Genomic DNA, 21,797 nt, shown 5'->3' with positions numbered 1-21,797 from the left:
TTGTTAGGTTCAAAATAAAGACTCCACTAGTGGTTTCATTGGAATTCCATGATTTGTTGGTCATACTGCGAATTAAACAACCTGTTTTTGTTTCCATTTGAATGTACCTAACTCCATCCAAAATTGATTGGAAAAGGTTATTGGGAACAGGGGTGACAAAACAGGATATCAAAAGACCTGCTGTAAGACTTAAAGGAAACTTCCTTTACAAATCTGTAAAAAAAGAAAGTGAATTTCATGGTTAAAGCAGGAACACATCGAATTTATAGAAGATCACATTTTATAGTTAAGGTAATCCTAGGGTAATACTTCACGTCAAACCAGTCAATGTGATAAGTAAATATGAATTAAGGTTATTTAAATATGGATTTATAATCTTTTTTTTAAATTACTCCTCAATAAACAGAATAAGTTAATTAAGTGTACACCTCTAACACACATTGAAAAAAGTATTTTACTCCTCAATAAACGGAATAGTATGACAATTTGTAGAAATAAGAACATCAATTTTATTCAAATCTAATCCGATGCTGTACTGAGAACATTATGACACTGTACAGTTGAATTCCAACGGTCCTTCTCACTCTTGAATTTATTTTTCTAGTATATAATCTCCAAAATAGGGATAACAATAAGTATTTCCACATAAGACACTCCAGCTAAGACACTGGTGCAGATTTCAACTGTGCCGCTAAGTCACCCACAATCATTATTTGGAACGAAATCACCTTCCTGCTGTTGCTGGTACAAAATCCTAGAACTTCCTTCCTTACAGCTTTAGAACACTACCCCACATAATCTACAAGTTCAAGTGGTTCACCACCACCTACTCAAAGATAGATAGGACTGAACAATTTATGAGCAAATATTTCAAAAACGATTGATTTCAAATCAGAAACCTTTACATCTCACTCATTATTTTCATCGAAGTCAATGGAAATAAAAATATAGAAAAGTTGACGTCATCACTTCCACATTAAATCACACAAAGTCAAAATTAACGATGGAGGCAAATAATTTCCACCAAGAAAAGATGATGGCCAATGCATGAACCAAGTGGGAAAGACAACTTTTTGTTCTTCCCCCTCACTCTCAGTTTTCTTTGCTGCTATCCTGAATGCAGTACCTTGACATTACACATTGTTATAAATATCTGCATTCCTTTAATCTCACACCGATGTGACAACTATTCAGTTCTGAAGTTGACCTGCTACAATCCATTTGTTTTCTGATCATGAGGGATAGAATAGGCAAGCTGAATCATGTTTTCATTTCCTCCATTTCTAGTAGGAATCAGTGCACATAAATTAATATCCTGTTGTTCTATTGCCTCCCTTAAACTGGGAATATTAAGATTAATCGCAGCACCCACCAACATCACCATCGGTCAAATCAAATCTGAAACATCACCGCATCAATTAAGAGTGCTAATATACATAATCCAAAACAGCTAACTCATTTCCGAATACTGTTTTACTGTTAATACAGTTGAGAAATCTTACCGTACCATAATAACATCGGCAATCTTTTCCTGGAGTGAAAAAAGTTCCTACAGCACGAGAATGTTTGATATCTGCATTAAGAGCCAGCAGCTCCTTAATGAGGTCAATATTCTGATTCACCACCGCAATATGCAGAGCTGTTTCACCTGAAGATAGATAATTTATTCCAGTTATTGCAAACTAAAGCATGCCATATAGTAACAAGTGCAGAGTGTATTCTTCTAATGTTGAGAGGGCTAGAGATGTACAACAGCAGAGATGGACTGCTTATGCTGTATAAGGCTCAAGTCAGATTACATTTGGACTATTGTCAGCAGTTTTGGGCCCTGTATCTAAGGAAGGATGTGCTGGCATTGGAGGGGGCCCAGAGGAGCTTTACAAGAATGATTCCAGGTATGAAAGGCTTGTCATATGAGGAGTGGTTGAGGACTCTGGGTCTTTAGTCAATGGAGTTTAGAACAATGAAGGGAGATTTGACTGAAACTTACAGCACACTGAGAAGCCAGGATAGAGTGGATGTAGAGAAGATGTTTTCATTAGTATGAGAGGGAACACTGCTCATCTCAGGCTTAAATGGGCAACATCTTACTTCAATATTATACCTTCTTGTCCTGGACTCTTCCCACCAAGGGAAACAACCTTTCTGTATCTATCATGTCAAGTTCCCAAATAATGTTTTATGTTTCAAACATTGTTGATTGTAATTCAAACCCAGCTGGTTCACCAATGTCCTTTGGAGAAGGAAATCTACCTACCTTACCTGGCCCACACATGATCCCAGCCCTATAAAATGTGGTTGATTCTTAACTGCCCCCAGACAACTTAATGGGCAGAGGTGGTGATGCCTGTATCCCACAAAATAATAGAAACCTGACCTTCTCCCATAGAGTATTATGTATAGTTCTGGTCGTCAATTATAGGAAGGATGTGGAAGTTTTGGAAAGAGTCAGGAGGAGATTTACTAGGGTGTTGCTTGGTATGGAGGGAAGGTCTTATGAGGAAAGGCTGAGGCACTTGAGGCTGTTTTAATTGGAGAGAAGAAGGCTGAGGGACAACTTAATTGTGACATAAAAGAAATCAGAGGATTAGATAGATTGGACAGCGAGAGCCTTTTTCCTCGGATGGTAATGGCTAGCACGAGGGGGCATGGCTTTAAATTGAGGGGTGATAGATATAGGACAGATGTCAGAGGTAGTTTCTTTACTCAGAGAGTAGTCAGGGTGTGGAACACCCTGCCTGCAATATTAGTAGACTTGTCAACTTTAAGGGAAATTAAATGGTCATTAGATTAACATATGGATAAAATTTAATCGTGTATGTAAGGTGGGCTTCAGATTGGTTTCACAGGTCGGCGTAACATCAAGGGCCAAAAGGCCTTGACTGCGCTGTCATGTTCTATGTTCTACGAGGTTGAACTTTGAGGGTCCACGACCTAATCCTGACTGTCACTCCCACAACCATTTAATGGTTTCTGTCCCCTCCCCAGTCCTTACTGTCCTTTCCTGAAGTCAGATTCCTAGAATTCAATATTCTGCCTCTTCTCCCTCGACTTTGAGACTGTTTACCTCTTTTAAGATGTGATTTTTTTTTAGACTTTTTTTTAACAAATTGCTTAACCCATTAATTCTTCTTCTGTCTTAGTGGATGACAGTTCTTATATCATTACCATAGCACTTCCTTCTCAAGCTTCAGTCCTGATGCAGTGCATTTGTGTAACAGGTAAACTAGATGGCAATATCAATAGGGCGAGGACACGAGGGACAGCCTCAGAGTGAAGGATTGACCCTTTAAAACTGAGGAGGAGGAGGAGGGTGGTGTATCATTGCTGCAGAGGGCTGCAGATGCTAAGTCATTGAGTTGTGAGGCCACTGTGTACTATGTACAGTTCCTGTTACCCTGCATTAAGAAGGATATTATTAAATTGGAAAAGGTGCAGAAGAGATTTGCAAGCATGTTATCAGAGCTAGAAGGTTTGAATTACAAAGGAGAAACTGGAGCATAGGAGGTTGATTGGTGACCTTATAGAGGTTCATAAAATCATGAGGGGCATAGAAAAGGTGAACACCAGAGGTCTTTTCCCTTGAGTTGGAGAGTTCAAAACTAGAGGACGCAATTTTAAGGAAAAAGGAGAAAAATTTCAAAGAATGATTTAAGGGGACCTGACATACAATTTTTTCCCACACATAGGGTGGTTCCTATATGGAATGAACTGCCAGAGGAAGTGGAGATGCAGGTACAATTACAACATTTAAAAGATATTTGGATAGTTACATGAATAGGAAAGGTTTAGAGGGATGTAGGCCACATGCAGGCAAATGAAACTAGTTTAGTTTGGGAAACATGGTTGGCATAGATGAGTTGGACCAAAGGGCCTGTTTCTGTACTGTATAACTTCATGACTTGATCCATCATTTTCACTACACGAATTAATAATTTGCAAAAAAAAAACAATTAAATAATGTGAATGCCTTTCTGCTATAGAAAATTATTTGAGCTAATATTATGGGCTGAATTTTCAATGGCCTATGAATACAGGACTACAGATGGGTCAAAGGTGGAGAAGCCCAAAAAAGACAGAAAGACACCCTTTTGGACCAACTCCATGATATCTTCCTGCCTCCAAGATTTTATAAAGGAGTTTGAATAATGGGGGGAAATGCTTCGCATCCCCTAGACCAGTAACAAGTTGGACCCCCCGGTGCTTATTTGAGGGCACTCTGTTAACTGAATTTCCATTGGTACCTATCACATTTGCTCTTCTAAGAAGCACTGACACCCTCCCAGCAGCAGATCAGGTAGTATTAGAGGCAGAGACTTCATTCAATGTGGAAAAACTTCAGCCTTAACATAACTTTTCTTTTCCTTTCATGGCATGAAGGTATCTCTGGCAATGCCAGCAATCATGCCTATCCTAATCACCTTTGAAGTAATTGGCTTGCAAAACCATTTCAGAGGACGGTTAAGATTCATCTATATTGCTGTGTTTCTGGAACCTCATGTAGGCCAGACCGTGTTAGGACAGCAGTTTTGCTTGCTTAAATGATATCAATGAACCAGATGGACTTTACAATGATTGATGGTCAATATTAGCAAGACCAGCTTTTAATTCAGGATTTATTCATTGAATTTAAATTCCATCAGCTGCAGTGGTTGGATTTGAACCCGAGCATTAGTCTTAGCCCATGGATTTACTTGTCTAGTGACATTACTATGATGTCACCTCCTCCCTATTTGTAACTGTCTGCAATACTGTAGTAGATTATCCCCCCATGTCCAATCTCTTCCACTCTTCACCATTTACCTCTTTTGTGATCAGCAAACAGTAATAGAGATGCATTTGTACTCCCCTTCATAATTTAGCAACATCACGTCTGATGGTGGGGTTGGTAATCTTTCACTGTCGATTACCCTCTGACTAACCTTCCAGACTTTATAGCCTTCCCTACATCAACACTGGACAGGACTCCCAAAGGTAACTACGTAACTGATCACATCCTCCAAAAATTTCTCTGTTGCTCACATTTCTCAGTTCCCTGACCTGTATTTAATCCTGAAGGAAGAATCAAAACCCAGGAATGACAATCCTACCCTATATCAACAAGCACTTCTGTGTATTCACTGTAACAAGAACTTTGAACTAGTAATGCAAAGTTGGAAGTCTTCATGGCACAGATTTAAAAACTTGTGAAAATGCACACATTAATTTGGTTTCAAAATATTAATGGTTTTAATTACTGATAACACATTATTCATAATTCAGATGTCAAAATAAATATATACAGCCCAATAAAATGTCTTGAAAAGTCCTTTATTTACTGAACATACAAATATTTTTAGAGAAACAACCAAAGAAATACAAATCTTTTATTCAAGTTTGGCCTTAAGATAGGCTCTTATTTTACAGCAATTTTCTTGCTCATGAATAATTACTCTATCTAAGGTCACATTATCATGATATAATTTCTGAAAAAACCTGGATGATAATATGATACTTCACAGTGCATTTCTCTAGGGTTAAACTTAACTCCAACTGATAGGGAATTGATTATTATTCACTCTTAGGGTCTTCATAAAATGAATTGAATAGGGCACCCAGTTCCTGATAGTACTAGTTACACAATATAAAGCTGCCCCAGTTGTAACTGAATTGGCAAAGTCAGTCAGAAACGTCACAAGGATTATTGTGATTGGAATTTGAAATATCCTATACTCCTCTCATCTTCTATACTTGGGCACAAAATTTAGGAAATGTCACCGTCCTGATTGCTGGGCTATACCTGATCTTGGTGTTCTTGAAGTTTATGTAAGAAATCATTCACTTTCCTATTCCTAATAAAGTTATTTCAGTACAGAAAACTGTCTCAAAGTATTTCATGGTTTAGGACCCAAGCAAGACATGGAGGAAACTACAGGAGATGACTGAGGCAAATTTGAAGGAGTAGACTTTAAGGAGCTTTGGAAGATGAGGATGAATTAAATCAAATAAAGGGATTTCAAACAGAGTGGTGGAGGGTCATGACACAGCTGACAAATCAGTAAGGGAAAAACATGGTCGATCAGGAATAGATGAACAATGAATAAATGGAAGGATACAGGATATATGCAGGGAGGTTCAAAGCCATGGAGGGATTTGGAGATGAAGATTTTGAAATCAGTACACATAGTGATGGGGAACCTGTTTAAGCTGGGAATGATAGGGATGACAGATGAATAGGACATTATTTTGGATCGAGCAAAGATGGTAATATTCCAGTTACACTGGAAACTATGGTGTGGCAGTGGGTGTTGGTTGTGGAAGTGGAGTTGGGAGGGCAATAAAGAGGAGATTGGAGAAGTTAACATATCCAAATGAGCGAAATTACAATATCACTCTTTTGGATATGGAATTTGAAGCTTAACTGGAGATTAAACAGGACATCAAAGATTCCTGTTAGAGATTGAACAGTCACCCAGGAAGAAGGCAAGAATCAAATGCTAAGGTGATAAAGTTAAAAGGAGAAACAAGAGTGGTTGACTGGTAATGTCAATGACACAGAGATGAAGAAAACGAAATACACAGTCACAAATCAACTGACCATCATTTATAATTAGTATTCCATTGTCCTAATGCTGTAACCAAATATGGGATGTTGTGTTTGGCCCCCACAGCCACTTAATGCTTGTCAGACTGTTAATTCAATTAAAGTGACTTTCCGGCCCGACTGGGGAGGAAGTCCTTTCTCCGGCAACTGTTGACCATTTAACTCACCAGCGCCACCTGGAATGATCCTGAGGGAAGCAACCTGTAATGGATCCAGACTTCAAGGTACATCCAGAGTTTTGGTCGAACCTCTGAGGAAAGCAAGTTGGGTGAAGGGCTGGGATGGATAGGGCAAAGAGTGGAGGACGCAAAGTGGGATAATAATGACCTATTACAGAAACTTACAAAAGAACAGGAATTCAGAGTGGTTGACAAAGACAGAGGAAGAAGAAAGAAAGTGACCTTTGTTTGTAAAAGTAACATTTTCCTCCTAGACCATTATCACTAAAACTTCATACAGAATCTGATGCTGTGCACATTTGGCTTTTCGCCCTTGACAACATTGATACAATATGGTCACTGTTACTTTTCTGCACCATATAGTAGGTGAGTATACACTGACTAAGCTGAACTTCTAATAAGGAAAAGTATTTGAAGTTAAATAAAACCACAGTGTCCATTTTACAAATGACTTTCTGATAGATGGGTATATCTTGTTCTGATATTTTAATCAAAGATTACAGCCACTTACCCTTGTACATCTCGCAGTCAATTGGTTCATCAATTAAGAATGGAAAGGCATTGAGCAATATAATTGCAGCTTCCTTACTGTTATATAATGCTGCAACATGTAACACAGTTTCTCCAACAGCACCTATAATATAACAAGGTAAGATTTAAAAGCATAGATATGCATCCATCACAGTATAAAACAGGAAAGATAACTAGCACAGTCTTTGGAAAAGTATGATTTTGCTTTCCTATTGCCTGAATAAAACTATTTATTCCTGTTAGTCCTCTCTTCTGTAAGTACTAGGAACAATAACAAATTTACAAGGCTCCTCCATTATATAGGAACATATAAAATTGTTAAGAAAATTTGTGTCATCGGTCTGTTCCTAGTGTTCTATCAGGTTTGCATGGGCATGGATAATGGGGTGTTTAAATCACTAAAGCTTACATTACAGAAGGAGGGCATTCAACTCATTGTACCTGTGCTCATTTTTAATGACAATGATCGAAAACAAATATCAGTGTCTTGCTCTCTCACCATAGCTTGGAATCTTCCTCTACTTCAATCGTGTAAATACTTTAGAAGTTGCAATAATTGCCACTTTAATCACTCAAGTTATATTGCCCTTGACTATGGAGCTATTTATGTGCTTTCACATTTTCAGGGAATAGTGCACCTAAACTTTTAGGTCTGTCTGGCCATCCATATAATGATGGGGAGGTGCTGGTGTTGGACTGGGGTTGACAAAGTTAAAAATCACAGAACGCCAATTATGGTCCAACAGGTTTATTTAGAAGTATTGGCTTTCAGAGCGCTGTTCGTAGCTCCTTCAGCTCCCTGATGAAACAGCAGCAGTCTGAAAGCTAGTACTTTCAAATAAACCTGTTGGACTACAACTTGGTGTTGTGTGAGTTTTAACTTCATCCATACAATGTCATTCTATTTAGCCAAATTTCCATTTCATGTTTTTGCCTCCCACAAAATATATGACAACATTTTATGTATATAAAGCACTGTGATTCCATTCCACTAATCCACTTAATGCCAAATCCTCCACCTTTGTGTTGTCAGCAAACGTCAAGATTGCCATCTTCACATCCAAGTTTATTTTCAACTTCAACTATGAGCAACAGCCACTTAACTCCAAATCTATCTTTCTTATCTTTCAACCAGTTTTCTATTTATTCCATTATATTTCATCCAATAACATGTACCTATATTTTTATAACAAGTTTATAAGCCACCTACTTATTCTGAAAATCCATTCACACTAGATGTTTCATTTGATTTGCTAATCTGTCACTTCCTCAAAATGCTCCAATGTTGTGAAACATTAACTGTAAAAATCAATGCAAAATCAGATTTTTTAACATTCACAAATAGACTTTCACCTTGTCCTATCCTCTTTCATCTCTTTACATTTAATCTGCTTATAAGAGTTCTATAGTCTTAGATCACCTGCTTTATTGGTTTGTCTTTCTCCTATTTTCTTTCAAACTTTCCAACTTTCTTCTTCCCTTCCCCATGTTTGATATATTCCAAAAATTATTTGATATTTTAAATTCTGTTTAGTTTTAATCAATTCATCCATGGAATTCTAAATCTTGATGCAATCTCCTTTCACCTTCTAGAGACATATTAAAAATACCTGCTGCTTATTTGTCAGTTTGCTATGTTTTTTCTCGAGTTAATTTGGGAGATTTGTTTGTTTCTGTCTCAGGACCATATACTTCTCCATTTCAACAATGTTTCCTTTCAATCTTCATTAGCCTTTTCTAGCCTTGCATCAAGCCTCTTTAATTCTTGCCCTTTCTTTCTCATTTTTTTTCAATACTATATTTCAGGAAATAAATTACATTGCTTGCTGGACTAGAGTTATACTGATCTGTGAAGAAGTCATGGGTGCATTTACAATAAAAACTTTCCTCACTGTAGCTATTCCTTTTTTTTGGCTAGTTAAGTTCACATGTAAGAAATACAGGGCAATAATATACATGTCAATTGCCTGCAAATTCATCCTTCAGTGGAAATTAAACAATCTAGTGAAGTGTACTTGCCAGCATAGCAAAAGTTGCAGATTTTCCCTTTTAATTTCTCATCTTCATCCATATGGACAATGAACAAACATCCAAATTCTGAGCAATAGCAGCCCACTTGAGCCAGCTCCTCCATTCAATAAGATCATGGCTGACCTGATTGCTGCACACTTCCACCAATCACTGATGAACGTTTATCTCATTGCCTGTCAGGAATCTACCCAGCTCTGCCTTAAAAATATTCAAAGAATCTGCTTCCATATCTTCTGAGGAACAGAGTTCCAAAGTTTCTCAACACTCAATGAGAAACACTTCTCAGCTGTCTCAAATAGGTGACTCTTTATTTTTAAATTGTGACCTTTGTGTGGAAACATCCCAGAAACATAGGATGCAGGAGCAGGAATAGGCCAGTCAGCCCTTTGAACCTACTCCACTATTCAATATGATCATGGCTGATCATCCAACTCAGTGCCTTGTTCCCACTTTCTCCTCATACTCTTTGATCCCGCTAGCATGACAAACTACATCTAATCCCTTCAATCATTTTCTGTGGCAGAGAATTCCACACACCTTTCTACATCCAATTTGAGGATAGCACATTTTGCAACTATCACTTTGGTTTCTTACTTTTTGTCATTTACATATTGCACATTTGCAACTATCACTTTGGTTCCATACTTTTTGTCATTTACATAAATGATTTGGATGCGAGCATAAGAGGTACAGTAAGTAAGTTTGAAGATGACACTAAAATTGGAGGTGTAGTGGACAGCGAAGAGGGTTACCTCAGATTACAACAGGATCTGGAACAGATGGGCCAATGGGCTGAGAAGTGGCAGATAGAGTTTAATTCAGATAAATGCAAGGTGCTGCATTTTGGGAAAGCAAATCTTAGCAGGACTTATACACTTAATGGTAAGGTCCTAGGGAGTGTTGCTGAACAAAGAGACCTTGGAGTGCAGGTTCATAGCTCCTTGAAAGTGGAGTCGCAGGTTGATAGGATAGTGAAGAAGGCGTTTGTTATGCTTTCCTTTATTGGTCAGAGTATTGAGTACAGGAGTTGGGAGGTCATGTTGCGGCTGTACAGGACATTGGTTAGGCCACTGTTGGAATAGTGCATGCAATTCTGGTCTCCTTCCTATCAGAAAGATGTTGTGAAACTTGAAAGGGTTCAGAAAAGATTTACAAGGATATTGCCAGGTTTGGAGGATCTGAGCTACAAGGAGAGGCTGAACAGGCTGGGGCTGTTTTCCCTGGAGCGTCGGAAGCTGAGGGGTGACCTTATAGAGGGGTGACCTTACAAAATTATGAGGGACATGGATAGGATAAATAGACAAAGTCTTTTCCCTGGGGTCGGGGAGTCCAGAGCTGGAGGGCATAGGTTTAGGATGAGAGGGGAAAGATATAAAAGAGACCTAAGGGGCAACCTTTTCATGCAGAGGGTGGTACTTGTATGGAATGAGCTGCCAGATGATATAGTGGAAGCTGGTACAATTGCAACATTTAAGAGGCATTTGGATGGGTATATGAATAGGAAGGGTTTGGAGGGATATGGGCCGGGTGCTGGCAGGTGGGACTAGATTGGGTTGGGATATCTGGTCGGCATGGACAGGTTGAACCGAAGGGTCTGTTTCCATGCTGTACATCTCTGTGACTCTATGAGTCTATATAAATTGTAAATCATTGAAGCCCCAGCACTGACCCATGACATAGCACTCATTAGATCTTGCCAACTAGAAAATGGTCTATGTATGCCTATTCTGTTTCCTTTAACTACCCACTGTTCCATCCTTGTCAATAGATTACCCCCTACATTTGGGGCTTTTACTTTTCTTGATGTGGCACTTTATCAAATGCCTTCTGGAAATCTAAGTACAGAACATCCTTTCATTCACAGCTTATTACTTCTACAAAGACCTCCAATAAGTTGGTGAAATAGGATTTCCCTTCTGCTGAACAACATGCCTGATGACCTTGAATTTCTTTTTTAAGTGTCCTGCTTTAACATATTATGAATAGCTTCTAACATCTCTATGGTAGATATTAAGCTAACTGTCCTGTTACTACCTGCTTTTTACTCTCATCATTTTTGAATAAAGGAATTGCATCTGTGATTTTCTAGTCCAATGCAACCTTCCTATGGAATCTATGGAACATCAGAAAATAGAAAGCTCTACATAAGCTACTAGCTATGTTGATTAAGATCTTCAGATAAAGTCCATCAGGGCCAGGGCCTTATCATTCCATACCTCCAACAATTTGCTCAGTACTTCATAATTGTAATTTTCTAGAGTCCTAGCTGACTTACAGAAATTTCTGGCATTTACTCAAATCATCGATAGTGATAACTTCATCGTGCAGACCATTGCAGAATATCTCTTCAATTCATCTGCTATCTCCTTATTTTCCAATATTAATTCCCCAGACTTACTTTATGTTGATCAACACTCACATTGTTAACACTTGTTCTTAATTAAGATCTATAGAAACTCTTACTATTTGCTTTTATATTTCCAGCTAGCTTTCTCTTATACTCTAAAACATGCTGTTCTAGAAACTCTACAATGAATCATAGAACACTAGAATTTTAAAAGACAGAAGGAAGGCATTTGACCCATCATGTCTATACCGGCTCCCGAGAAAGCTACCTAGCTCATCCCATTCTCTAGCCCTATCTCACTTTCAAATATATATTCAGGTCTCTTTTGAAACTTCATTTGGAATTGCCTCCACTACTTTCCCTGGCAGTAGATTCCAAATACTAAATATACTTTGACTAAAGAAGTTCCTCCTCATCTCATTCCTAGCTCAGTTGCTGGCAATCTTGTAATCGTGACCCCTAGTTACTGACATAGCCAGTGGAAGTAGAATATCCTTATTTATCTTATTAAAATGTTATGGAGTCATAATTTTGAACACCTTAATAAGGTCACCTTTTAATCTTCTCTGCACCAATGATAATAAGCCAAATTTCTCTAATCTTTACTTGTATCTAAAATCTCTCATTCCAGTAAATCTCCTTTGCCCTCTCTCCAGGGCTTTAATATTCTTCCTTGAACAAGGTGCCAAAAATTGAACACAATACTCCAAATGTGGTCTGACCAGTGATTTGTAGAGGTGTGCATCACTTGCTTGCTTTTATACTCTATGCCTCTACTTATAAACCCAAGGATCCTATAAGTCTTTTGATCTTTTCAAGTCCTACAATCTTTTCAACTTGCCTGATCTCTTAGAGAATCATGCACGTGAACTGAGGTCCCTCTGCTCTGGTACGCCCCTCAAATTTGTACCATTGAGTCCATATTATCTCTCCACATTTCTTTGACAAAAATGAATTACATTTCACTGCATTGGAATTCAGCTGCCAGGCATCTGCCCATTTGGCCAACTTGTCAATCTCCCTTTGAAGTCACTCAGGACCATTCACACAATTCACTATTCTCCATAGCCAAGTATTATCTGAGATTTAGAGATTCCCCTCAACACCCATTTCCAAATCATTTATATAAATGAGTGAAAGCAAGAGTCTCAACTCAGATCCCTTGGGAACATTACATTCAACTAGTCTCCAATCTCAGAAATGCCCAACTCTGCTTTCTGGGTTTTTTTAGCCAACTTCTAATTCATGCTGTCAAGGACCCATCAATCTCAATCATTTCTAATTTGTGAACCAGCCTGCTGTGTGGCACTGTGTCAAATGCTTTTAGCAAGTCCAAATATACAACATGCCCCAGCACTGCCCTCATCCACTGCCTGTGTCACCTCAAAGAACTCAAATCAAATTTGTCAGACAATACCAACCTTTGACAAATTCATGTTGACTGTTTAGTATTAAGTTATTTTTCTCAAGGTGCATATTTATCTCATCCCATATTATGGCCTCCACCAGCTGTGAAGCTGACAGATCTGTAACTTCCTGTGTTATCCTTTGCCTCTTTCTTAAATAATGGCATCACATTTGCAATCCTCCAGTCCCCCAGGATTAATCCTGTGTTCAGAGAGACCTAGAAAATTTCTGTCAATGGCTCTGCAATTTACTCCCTTACCTATCTCAACAATCTAGGATGCATCGCATGCAGACCTGCCAGCTTCTCAACACGGAGTGCTCAACACCTACATTTTCAACTAAGCCACTTGGTCATTTTTAATTTGGTAAATCCAGAAGCAAAGTACTCATTTAGTAATGCTAACATACCCTTTGCTTCAAAGAGCAGTTTATCCTGCTTGTTTCTGAGGAAGGGTCACTCGACCAGAAATGTTAACTCTGATTTCTCTCCACAGATTCTGAAAGACATGCTGAGCTTTTCCAGCAATTTGTTTTTGTTCCTGCTTGTTCTTGATGGGTCCCACAGTATCATTCACTAATCTTTTACTATTAATATTGTTATTCATACTTAAATGATTATTAGACAATCCAGAAATATTCTATGAGCTCCTTATCTAGACTATTTTTACCCATCTGATTTTCTGTTCTTCTGAAAGAATAAAATAAAATATATTTGTGTATCTTTCTGACTCACCCCTATCAATTCTTCTTTTATGCTCCATCCTACCATGTGGTTACTGTTAGGAGTCTGAAAATCACTCATGCAGGAGATTTCTTGCTTTTATCATTTCTCATCTTGACACAAAGTCCTTCAACATTTTGGTTTCCCAGATTTGGGTCATCCCTCTCTCTTGTGCTTATTTATTTAATTAACAGCAATCCTCCATCTTTTCTTAGCTTTCTGTTCTTCCTGAATGTCATAAAACTTTCAATATTCCAGTGGTAATCTATATCATTCTGAAACCATATTTCTCTAATAGCTGTCACATCATACTATTGGATCAGATCATAGCAACTTAAAGTATCAAATCCACATTGCCCTTCCTGAATAGGCTGTGATTATATTCACTGGAATTTAGAAGAATGAGGGGGATCTTGTAGAAACATATAAAATTTTGAAGGGAATAGATAAATGTAGAGAGGATGTTTCCACTGGCAGATGAAATTAGGACAAGAGGGTATAGCCTCAAAATTAGGGGGAGCAGTCTTAGGACTGAATTGAGAAGGAACTTCTTCATCCAGAGCATTGTGAATCTGTGGAATTTCCTGCCCAGTGAAGTAGTTGACGCTACTTCAGTAAAGATTTTAAAGCTAAGATAGATATTCTTTTGAACAATGAAGGGATTAAGGGTTACAGTGAGAAAGAGGGTAAGTGGAACTGCGGCCATGAAAAGATCAGCCATGATCTTCTTGAATGGTGGAGTAGTCTCGAAGGGCCAGATGGCCTACTTCTGCTCCTAGTTATTATGTTCTTATGTTCTATCTCTCCTGAAAATATTATGAATACTACAGCTATTAGATTTTTTCTTCCATTATTATGATTGATTCTAGTGCTACAAATTTGTATTGAAGCCTCTTATCACACAATTATTACATAACTATGCATCAGTACTCATATTCACATTTTTCTCACATTGTATGTTTCTTCAATTCCAATGTTGTTACTGTTTAACTCTTTATAAACCTTTTTTTTTCTTTTTGCTTGAATAGGACTCCAACTAAACCTTCTCCTCTTATTTCACTAACTTGTTTTCTTTCCCTCTTGGGGCCAACTTTTTATCAGGGCATGAAACTGCATCTCAGTTTCATGTAGCCAAATGGATATACGTTTTGGAGGAAATCAGTCCTTCCTCCATATTTCTCGCCTGACACCATTTTTCTCTGGTCTCTTTTGCAGAAACCCCTTCAGTGAAGAGGCCCCTTCAGTGAGGTTGTGTCACCCATTTTAAATATTTCCTCCCAAATATGCTTTTCACCTGATGGCATGAGATTTTGGAAGGCTATTAAAAACATGCCAGATTTACATAAAGTAAACGTAAAGTCTATTGAGGAGTCTTGAATATTCTGACATCTAAGTGTTTGCATATTTCAAATGTCATTGTTAGGTGATGTATCGTAATGTAAATGAATTTTTATTGTAATGGTTCATCATAGAAATCTGGCCTTTAAAGATAAGTTGCTCCTTACATTGATCAGCCTTGTGTATAATTTCTGTGCATTACAATGTTTTTCCGATGGAGAAGGCATTACAATGCAATGACAAATGTTACAAAGTGGCCTGTCAACCTTTGCTATCCTCTTTTCTGCTGTGATGTAAACATCTCTGGTTGATTTTTTTAAAAATGGCTTTGACACTTAAAACATGCACCATCGAAACAGGCTCCGTTTCCCTTAAACAGTTAATTGATAGATATTCTTCTTTAAGTTCAAATTAGCACCTCATGGCCTTGTCTCGCTGAAAATAAGTCCATCATTTGGACAGCTGTGGCCATTACTAATGCTTGGCTGAGTGTCAAGGGTTTATTTAGCTTTCAGCAAAGTAGTTATCTCATTCCTTTGAGAATAAATGACCATTTCAAGATATTGTGATAACAGAGTGTCCCTTTGTTATGGATTTGGTTTGTTCCTACCTAATAGTGTTTCAAGTATTAGGTTTTTCACATGGAAGAATAATTTCTCTTTCTCTCAGCATCAGTGGTATGGAGTCTTCCATAGATGAAATTAGGTTTATTTTCCTCTAAGGAATTTGTAGCATTTTTCATTGATATTGCATGAAATGTGTATATAGTGCAATATAGGGTGAGTGGCGATGGAGGATATATGGGGGAACGATAGTCAGAAAGGGTGACATGGATGATCTCAGGAGACATGAGATGTAGGTAAGTTTGAAGAATGTGAAGAAGGTGGTATAGGGATACCTTGCTAGAGAACAAGTCTTTTAACGGTCTTGTCTCTATGTCTGCAATCCTCAATCGCTCCAGCAGATCTTGCAAAATGGACTGCAAAGCCAACACCAGTGAGAAAAAGCAAAAACTGTGTGTGAAGTCACATACATGTTGATGCATGTTTTTAAACCTGTAAACGTACACATTGGGTTTTTTTTCCTGTCCCAGAAGAAGATTTGGACTTAGTCTCAAATCTAAACATTTCCCATATTCCCTTTCAAAATGATCCCCAATGTTTCATTTCTAAAAAAACTGTTGCTGCTGCTTCAGTTCAGGCAAAATTTATACCTTTCATATGACCTCTTCCTGTTGTATAATAACATCAACATCTCAAAAATATTGCGGGTTCTTTTATTCATATTCAGACGTAACTAACAAGCGAATTATCATGATTCCAAAGTATAGATACGTGAGATCCTATGACTATCTGCTTCTAGGGATTGTGAAGGTGAAGAGAAATGATTGCTTGCTGGTTCTCGTGCTGCTGATAACAGCTTGTCTCCATGGTGATCCATTAGATAAGTAGTGACTATGAATACATCTTCAAGTTTGGCATTGTCATTCAACTCCCAGGGCCACTACTGTTTAGATGATATCTAAACAATCTTCAAGCTTCAGCTACAACCCTTTCAGTTTCACTTCAACAGATAAAGGTTTTCAAAGAGTAAAAGAAGAGTCAGAAAAGAGAAATACGGGAGAGCGGAACAAAAAAGGAAAATAGGAAGAAATAATAAGCAAGAGAGAAGAGAGATTACGAGAATTACAATTTGAAATGCTTGAAATAAGAGTGGAACATCCCCCTGAACTCAGTGAAGATACTAAGAAGAAAGTATTTGCAACCACCTCGGGGCCAAGAATGGAGCTGTCTGAATTTCCCCATGTAGTTTCAAAATGTGAAGATGACAATGCAGAGGCAATCACATTTGAAAAAAGAACTGCAAAAGAATGTAAATTGTCCACAGAAAGCTGAATTCTGTTAATGTGAAGCAGACAAGCAGGTAAAACTCATGAAGTTTGTACACTATGCTTTCTCAGGAGAAATCCAAATTATGCAATGGCATAAAAGATTATCGTCAGTGCTTACAATTTGGTAACTGAAGCATATAGGGATAAAGTTTAAATTCTCCAGAAGCCGTATATATAGACTTTGAAAGGATAAAACAATTTACCTCTGACTGTGGGATGTGGAAACATAAAGTAGGCACCACAAACAAAAGCTTCATGCAGGTATTTCTATTTGAAGAGTGTCTTTAAATTCATTCCCTACCTCTATAAGGGCACGTAGAGAAGCAAAGGATTGCATGAAATGTGTATATAGTGCAATATTGGGTGAGTGGCTATGGAGGATATATGGGGGAACGATAGTCAGAAAGGGTGACATGGAGCTAAGCAGCTAAGATAGTTGGTGATTATGAGCTCAAGCAGAAGTCTGCACCCGAAAATAAACCCTTTTTCCAACACACTCATCAACCAGAGAAGGATAAAAGATGAATGGGTGAAAGGAAGGCAACAAGCCAGGGACAAGAGGAGCAAGCTGGAAATGCAAAGTGTTCCCTGCCCCTGACCAGAATGGAAGGTTCTGAAAGTGGGAGTGATCCCCAAAAGTCAGTGCTTCCACTGTAACAGAATAGGATACATTTACACTGATTGTTAGAAGTGTAATGGTAAAACAGTGATAATGGTACAAGCAACTCCATCAGAAACTACTAAAACTGGGAATGCAGCGCTGGACAGTCAAGTGTATTCTTCCATGAATATTATCAAAATGATTAATGTTACTGGAGCTTATTGATGTTTTATCTCTAAAAGAGAAGTATTCTCTTACTTGTACAACAAAACAAGTTATTATTTTTAGACATACCACGATAACTCAGATGGTTGATTAGGTAGAAAAAAAGTATTACAGTAAGCCTTTATGTAAAGTTGTGGTAACACTCCTGAGAATCCCAAATGTAAATGAAACAACTTTAAGTGAATCATAGGATCGTATTGGAATCAATGTTAAAATCAGTATTGGGTTCTTATTTAGAGAAAGCAATGCACAAGGTGAAACACTACCATACATGTGTAGCACTGTGCATTAATAGGTAAAGTAACTTGTCAAATAAATACATCAATAAATCTTAAAGGAATAGGTATACAATGGAAGAGAAAATAACTCACTATATAGTACTGGACTTTTAGATTGGCAAGACTCCACCCTATAGCAGGAGTTGGTTGGTGCAGGTATTCGGTGAAATGCTGGGATGACCTGCACTGACCAATACTTGTCATTAGATGGAGCACAGGACATCAGTCTGAGTTTAGAAATTTAGCCAGCAGCCGAAGAGGGAATGGAGCTGCTAGTGAGTTTGGAAGGACTGAGAGCCAGGGTAAAATTGCTATTAAGAACCACATGAGAATGAAATCCACAGAAGGAGAACTCCACTGTAAAGAATGCTAAAGTTAAAACAGACAATGTTAAATAGATACAAGGAGAAAGTGAGGTCTGCAGACGCTGGAGATCAAAGCTGAAACTTTATTGCTGGAACAGCACAGCAGGTCAGGCAGCATCCAGGGAACAGGAGATTCGACGTTTCGGGCACATGCCCTTCTTCAGGAATGAGCAGAGAGTGTTCAGCAGGAGAAGATAAAAGGTAGGGAGGAGGGACTTGGAGGAGGGGCGTTGGAAATGTGATAGTTGGAAAGAGGTCAAGGTGAGGGTGATAGGTCGGAGTAGGGTGGAGGCGGAGAGGTCAAGAAGAAGACTGCAGGTCAGGAAGGCGGTGCCGGGCTGGAGGGATTCGGCTGAGACAAGGTGGGGGGAGGGGGATGAAGAAACTGGTGAAGTCCAAGTTCATCCCCTGTGGTTGGAGGGTTCCCAGTCGGAAGATAAGACGCTCCTCCTCCGACCGTCGCGTTGTTGTGGTTTGGCGGTGGATGAGTCCAATGACCTGCATATCCTCGGTGGAGTGGGAGGGGGAGTTGAAATGCTGTGCTACAGGGTGATTGGGTTGGTTCGTCCGGGTGGCCCAGAGGTGCTCTCTGAATCGCTCCGCAAGTAGGCGGCCTGTCTCCCCAATATAGAGGAGGCCACACCGGCTGCAGCGGATGCAGTAGATAATGTGGGTGGAGGTGCAGGTGAATCTGTGGCGGATATGGAAGTTGATACAATGGCACTATTGTGCCAATGATGGTTAAAGCCAAACGATATACAGTGGGGAGACTTTAAATGGGGACTTACTATAATGGGTATATTCATGGAATTTATGGACCTGTACCTTGTCCAGAATTAAAGTATGAAGTAACTTAGCAAGGGAAGGTATTACTACAGGAATTGTTCCTCATTTACCTCTTGAAGGGGTTGTTTTATTTGGGGTAATGGTCTGGCCAGCATTTGGCAATGACTATGGTGCAGCTTTTATCTTGCTGATCTAGGTAAACTCCTATAAGCTGTTATGGCCAAACATGAAAAGTTTAATTATTGCCAAAGATGAGCAATTGAAAGGAAAACTGATCAATGTAGACAAGAATTAAGAATACTTTGCTAATGAAAAGTATGAACAAATGACAACATTTGAGCATTGGTCACAAGAAGTAAAACATTTGAATGAAAACTTGAAACATCTCAATAATAAACTTGTAGAAGCAAATTCAACAAAGATAGATCTTCAATTAAACCTTGATGAACTTCCAATTATTCAATAGTCTTTAAGAAGTGTCATGAAAACACCTTGGACAGAAACAGGAATCACTAAGAGCTCAGAACAGTTGGTCGAACATCGAATTAAAATATAAGACTGATGAACTACTAGAACTTCATCATGAAAAAGACAATGAAAACTGTAAACTCCAATACTGTGAAAATAACAAGAAAGAATAGGTTCAGACTTCAAAACGAGCAAAGGAAAATCTTAAAGAACAATCAGTAAGCATGGAAGAAAAGTTCCAAAGTGAATGTAATGCCCAAGTGAAGCTTTCAAGCTTACATAAGAGTTCCTTAGATGACTTTGAAACAAAGGCAACTGAACTGACCAGAGCAATTGCCAAGCTGAATGAAAAAACTACAAATGTGAACATGAAACAGAAAATAAGAGAGACAACAGCAGATATTTAAATTAACTGGTGAAATTGAGAGTGCCACCTTTCGAGCTTCAGTGGGAAGAAAATGTAAGTGTGGAGAAGGCTGCCGTGTATTCCTCAGATAAACTAGATGATAAGCAAATAAAGCAGAACTTTCTTGGTACATCTTCATCTGCTGTGAATCAATACAGTGTAGTGACACAATCCGTAATGATTCAAATCATTTTGAAGCGGACTATCAATCAAATATGCAGGGTGTCTGTAGCAAACATGTTTTCATCAGCAGAGGAGAATAGTAAGAAAAAAAAAGACGATCAAAAGGATATAATTTGTGAATTGCATTGGAGTCTAAATATGTTGGAAATGAAAATAAAAGTTCCAAGGAAGCCATGACATCACACAAGAAATTAAATAAAGCAGATTTGGAATGGGACCAAGAGAAAGTAAAAGATCTCAAGAAGGTCAAATCTAGCAGAAGTACAGCACGCCTCTGTTTCAAAAGCATTCCATTAACATGCTTAAGAAACTAAAGTAATTTTGACCTGAAGTTAGATGAATTGTTAGTACACAGAGAAATTATTTTGCTTATTGTCTCTAAATTAGAATATACCATGTTAAGGTTCAGAAAATGAACTAACAGACGGAATTGTGCCTAAAGCCATAAAGATGAATGCCAATTGGGTTGTGGACTTTACTGAAATATTCTTTGCACAATGAAAAAGAATATGTCCTGAATTATGTAGACGCTATGATGTTTAAATCCTGTGGATCCTACTTGTTATGTATACTCAATTTTGTTTTTGAGCGAGCTTTAACAGCTTTATTGAAGAATGGAGGCAAATGTATAAATGAAGGGTTCTCGCTACCATTTGTAGTACGCAGGTTGTTAGAAACTTGTGATGATAACTTGGTTATATTTTCAAAGCTATTATAAAAAAGAACCATCACTGTGGTGAAGCCTTCTTTCTTTCAATTAATAGGTGTGACTTTTTCCTAATGTATCTATTTTTGCAGGGTGTGTTCTTGGCTGACAGCTATGGAGAGGAGGTAAGCTGGACCATTCAAGGAACATGGTATTGCAATGGTTGCTGCATTCAAACCCATCTAGAGACATGGTCTTGTAGGAAATTTGCAATAGGTCACCCCTATCTAATCAAGGGTCAAATGTTTTGCAGAAGCAGTTCTGGACTCAATTCTATTTCTTTCGCCACAGATGGTGCCAGACATGCTGCGTTTCTCCAGCAATTTCTGTTTTTGTTTCAAGGGCCAGTCAACTGTAGTTTAAGGGTTACTGAGCCTCCTCAGTTCTAATCAGCTATTTTAAGGCTATTTGGGCTGCTTGTTAGTCAGCCATGGAGAAGTGTTTCTGTCTTAAATCAAGTGCTGCTGTAGCAAGTTCCAATCATTCAAGACCTAGAATCCTTATTCCTGATGAAGCGTTTTCGCCCAAAACATCGATTTTCCTGCTCCTTGGATGCTGCCTGACCTGCTGTGCTTTTCCAGCACCACTCTAATCTTGACTTGGGAGTCAATATGTGCATCTAGATATTGGGGGTTAGAGCTCAAAACAAAGTTCTAAGAGCTCAGAAGATGTCTGTGAACTATCAGTAATACAGCAGAGTTGAGTGTGGTGAAGAAGAAATCCCACATATAGCATTTGCTAAGTGCACCTG

At 38.4% G+C, this 21,797-nt stretch overlaps 1 protein-coding gene across 2 annotated transcripts in view; it reads right to left on the bottom strand.

The window, feature by feature from the left end:
* The window catches only part of LOC122555904 (transient receptor potential cation channel subfamily V member 6-like), a 124,899-nt gene that overhangs the window by 53,130 nt on the left and 49,972 nt on the right, over nucleotides 1-21,797 (bottom strand). For both annotated transcript variants that reach the window (XM_087993611.1, XM_043702170.2), the window contains 2 exons: nucleotides 7,274-7,396; nucleotides 1,508-1,648 (listed from right to left, as the gene is read on the bottom strand). In XM_087993611.1, coding sequence (XP_087849737.1) covers nucleotides 1,508-1,648; nucleotides 7,274-7,396 — 264 coding nt within the window. The remainder of the gene's footprint in view (nucleotides 1-1,507; nucleotides 1,649-7,273; nucleotides 7,397-21,797) is intronic.

The sequence above is a fragment of the Chiloscyllium plagiosum genome, unplaced genomic scaffold (assembly GCF_037043375.1).
Source record: "Chiloscyllium plagiosum isolate Xiang-an unplaced genomic scaffold, Cpla_swu_hap1 HiC_scaffold_13, whole genome shotgun sequence".
In the NCBI taxonomy this organism is placed as follows: Eukaryota; Metazoa; Chordata; class Chondrichthyes; order Orectolobiformes; family Hemiscylliidae; genus Chiloscyllium; species Chiloscyllium plagiosum.
This window is presented reverse-complemented; position numbering and strand designations above follow the sequence as displayed.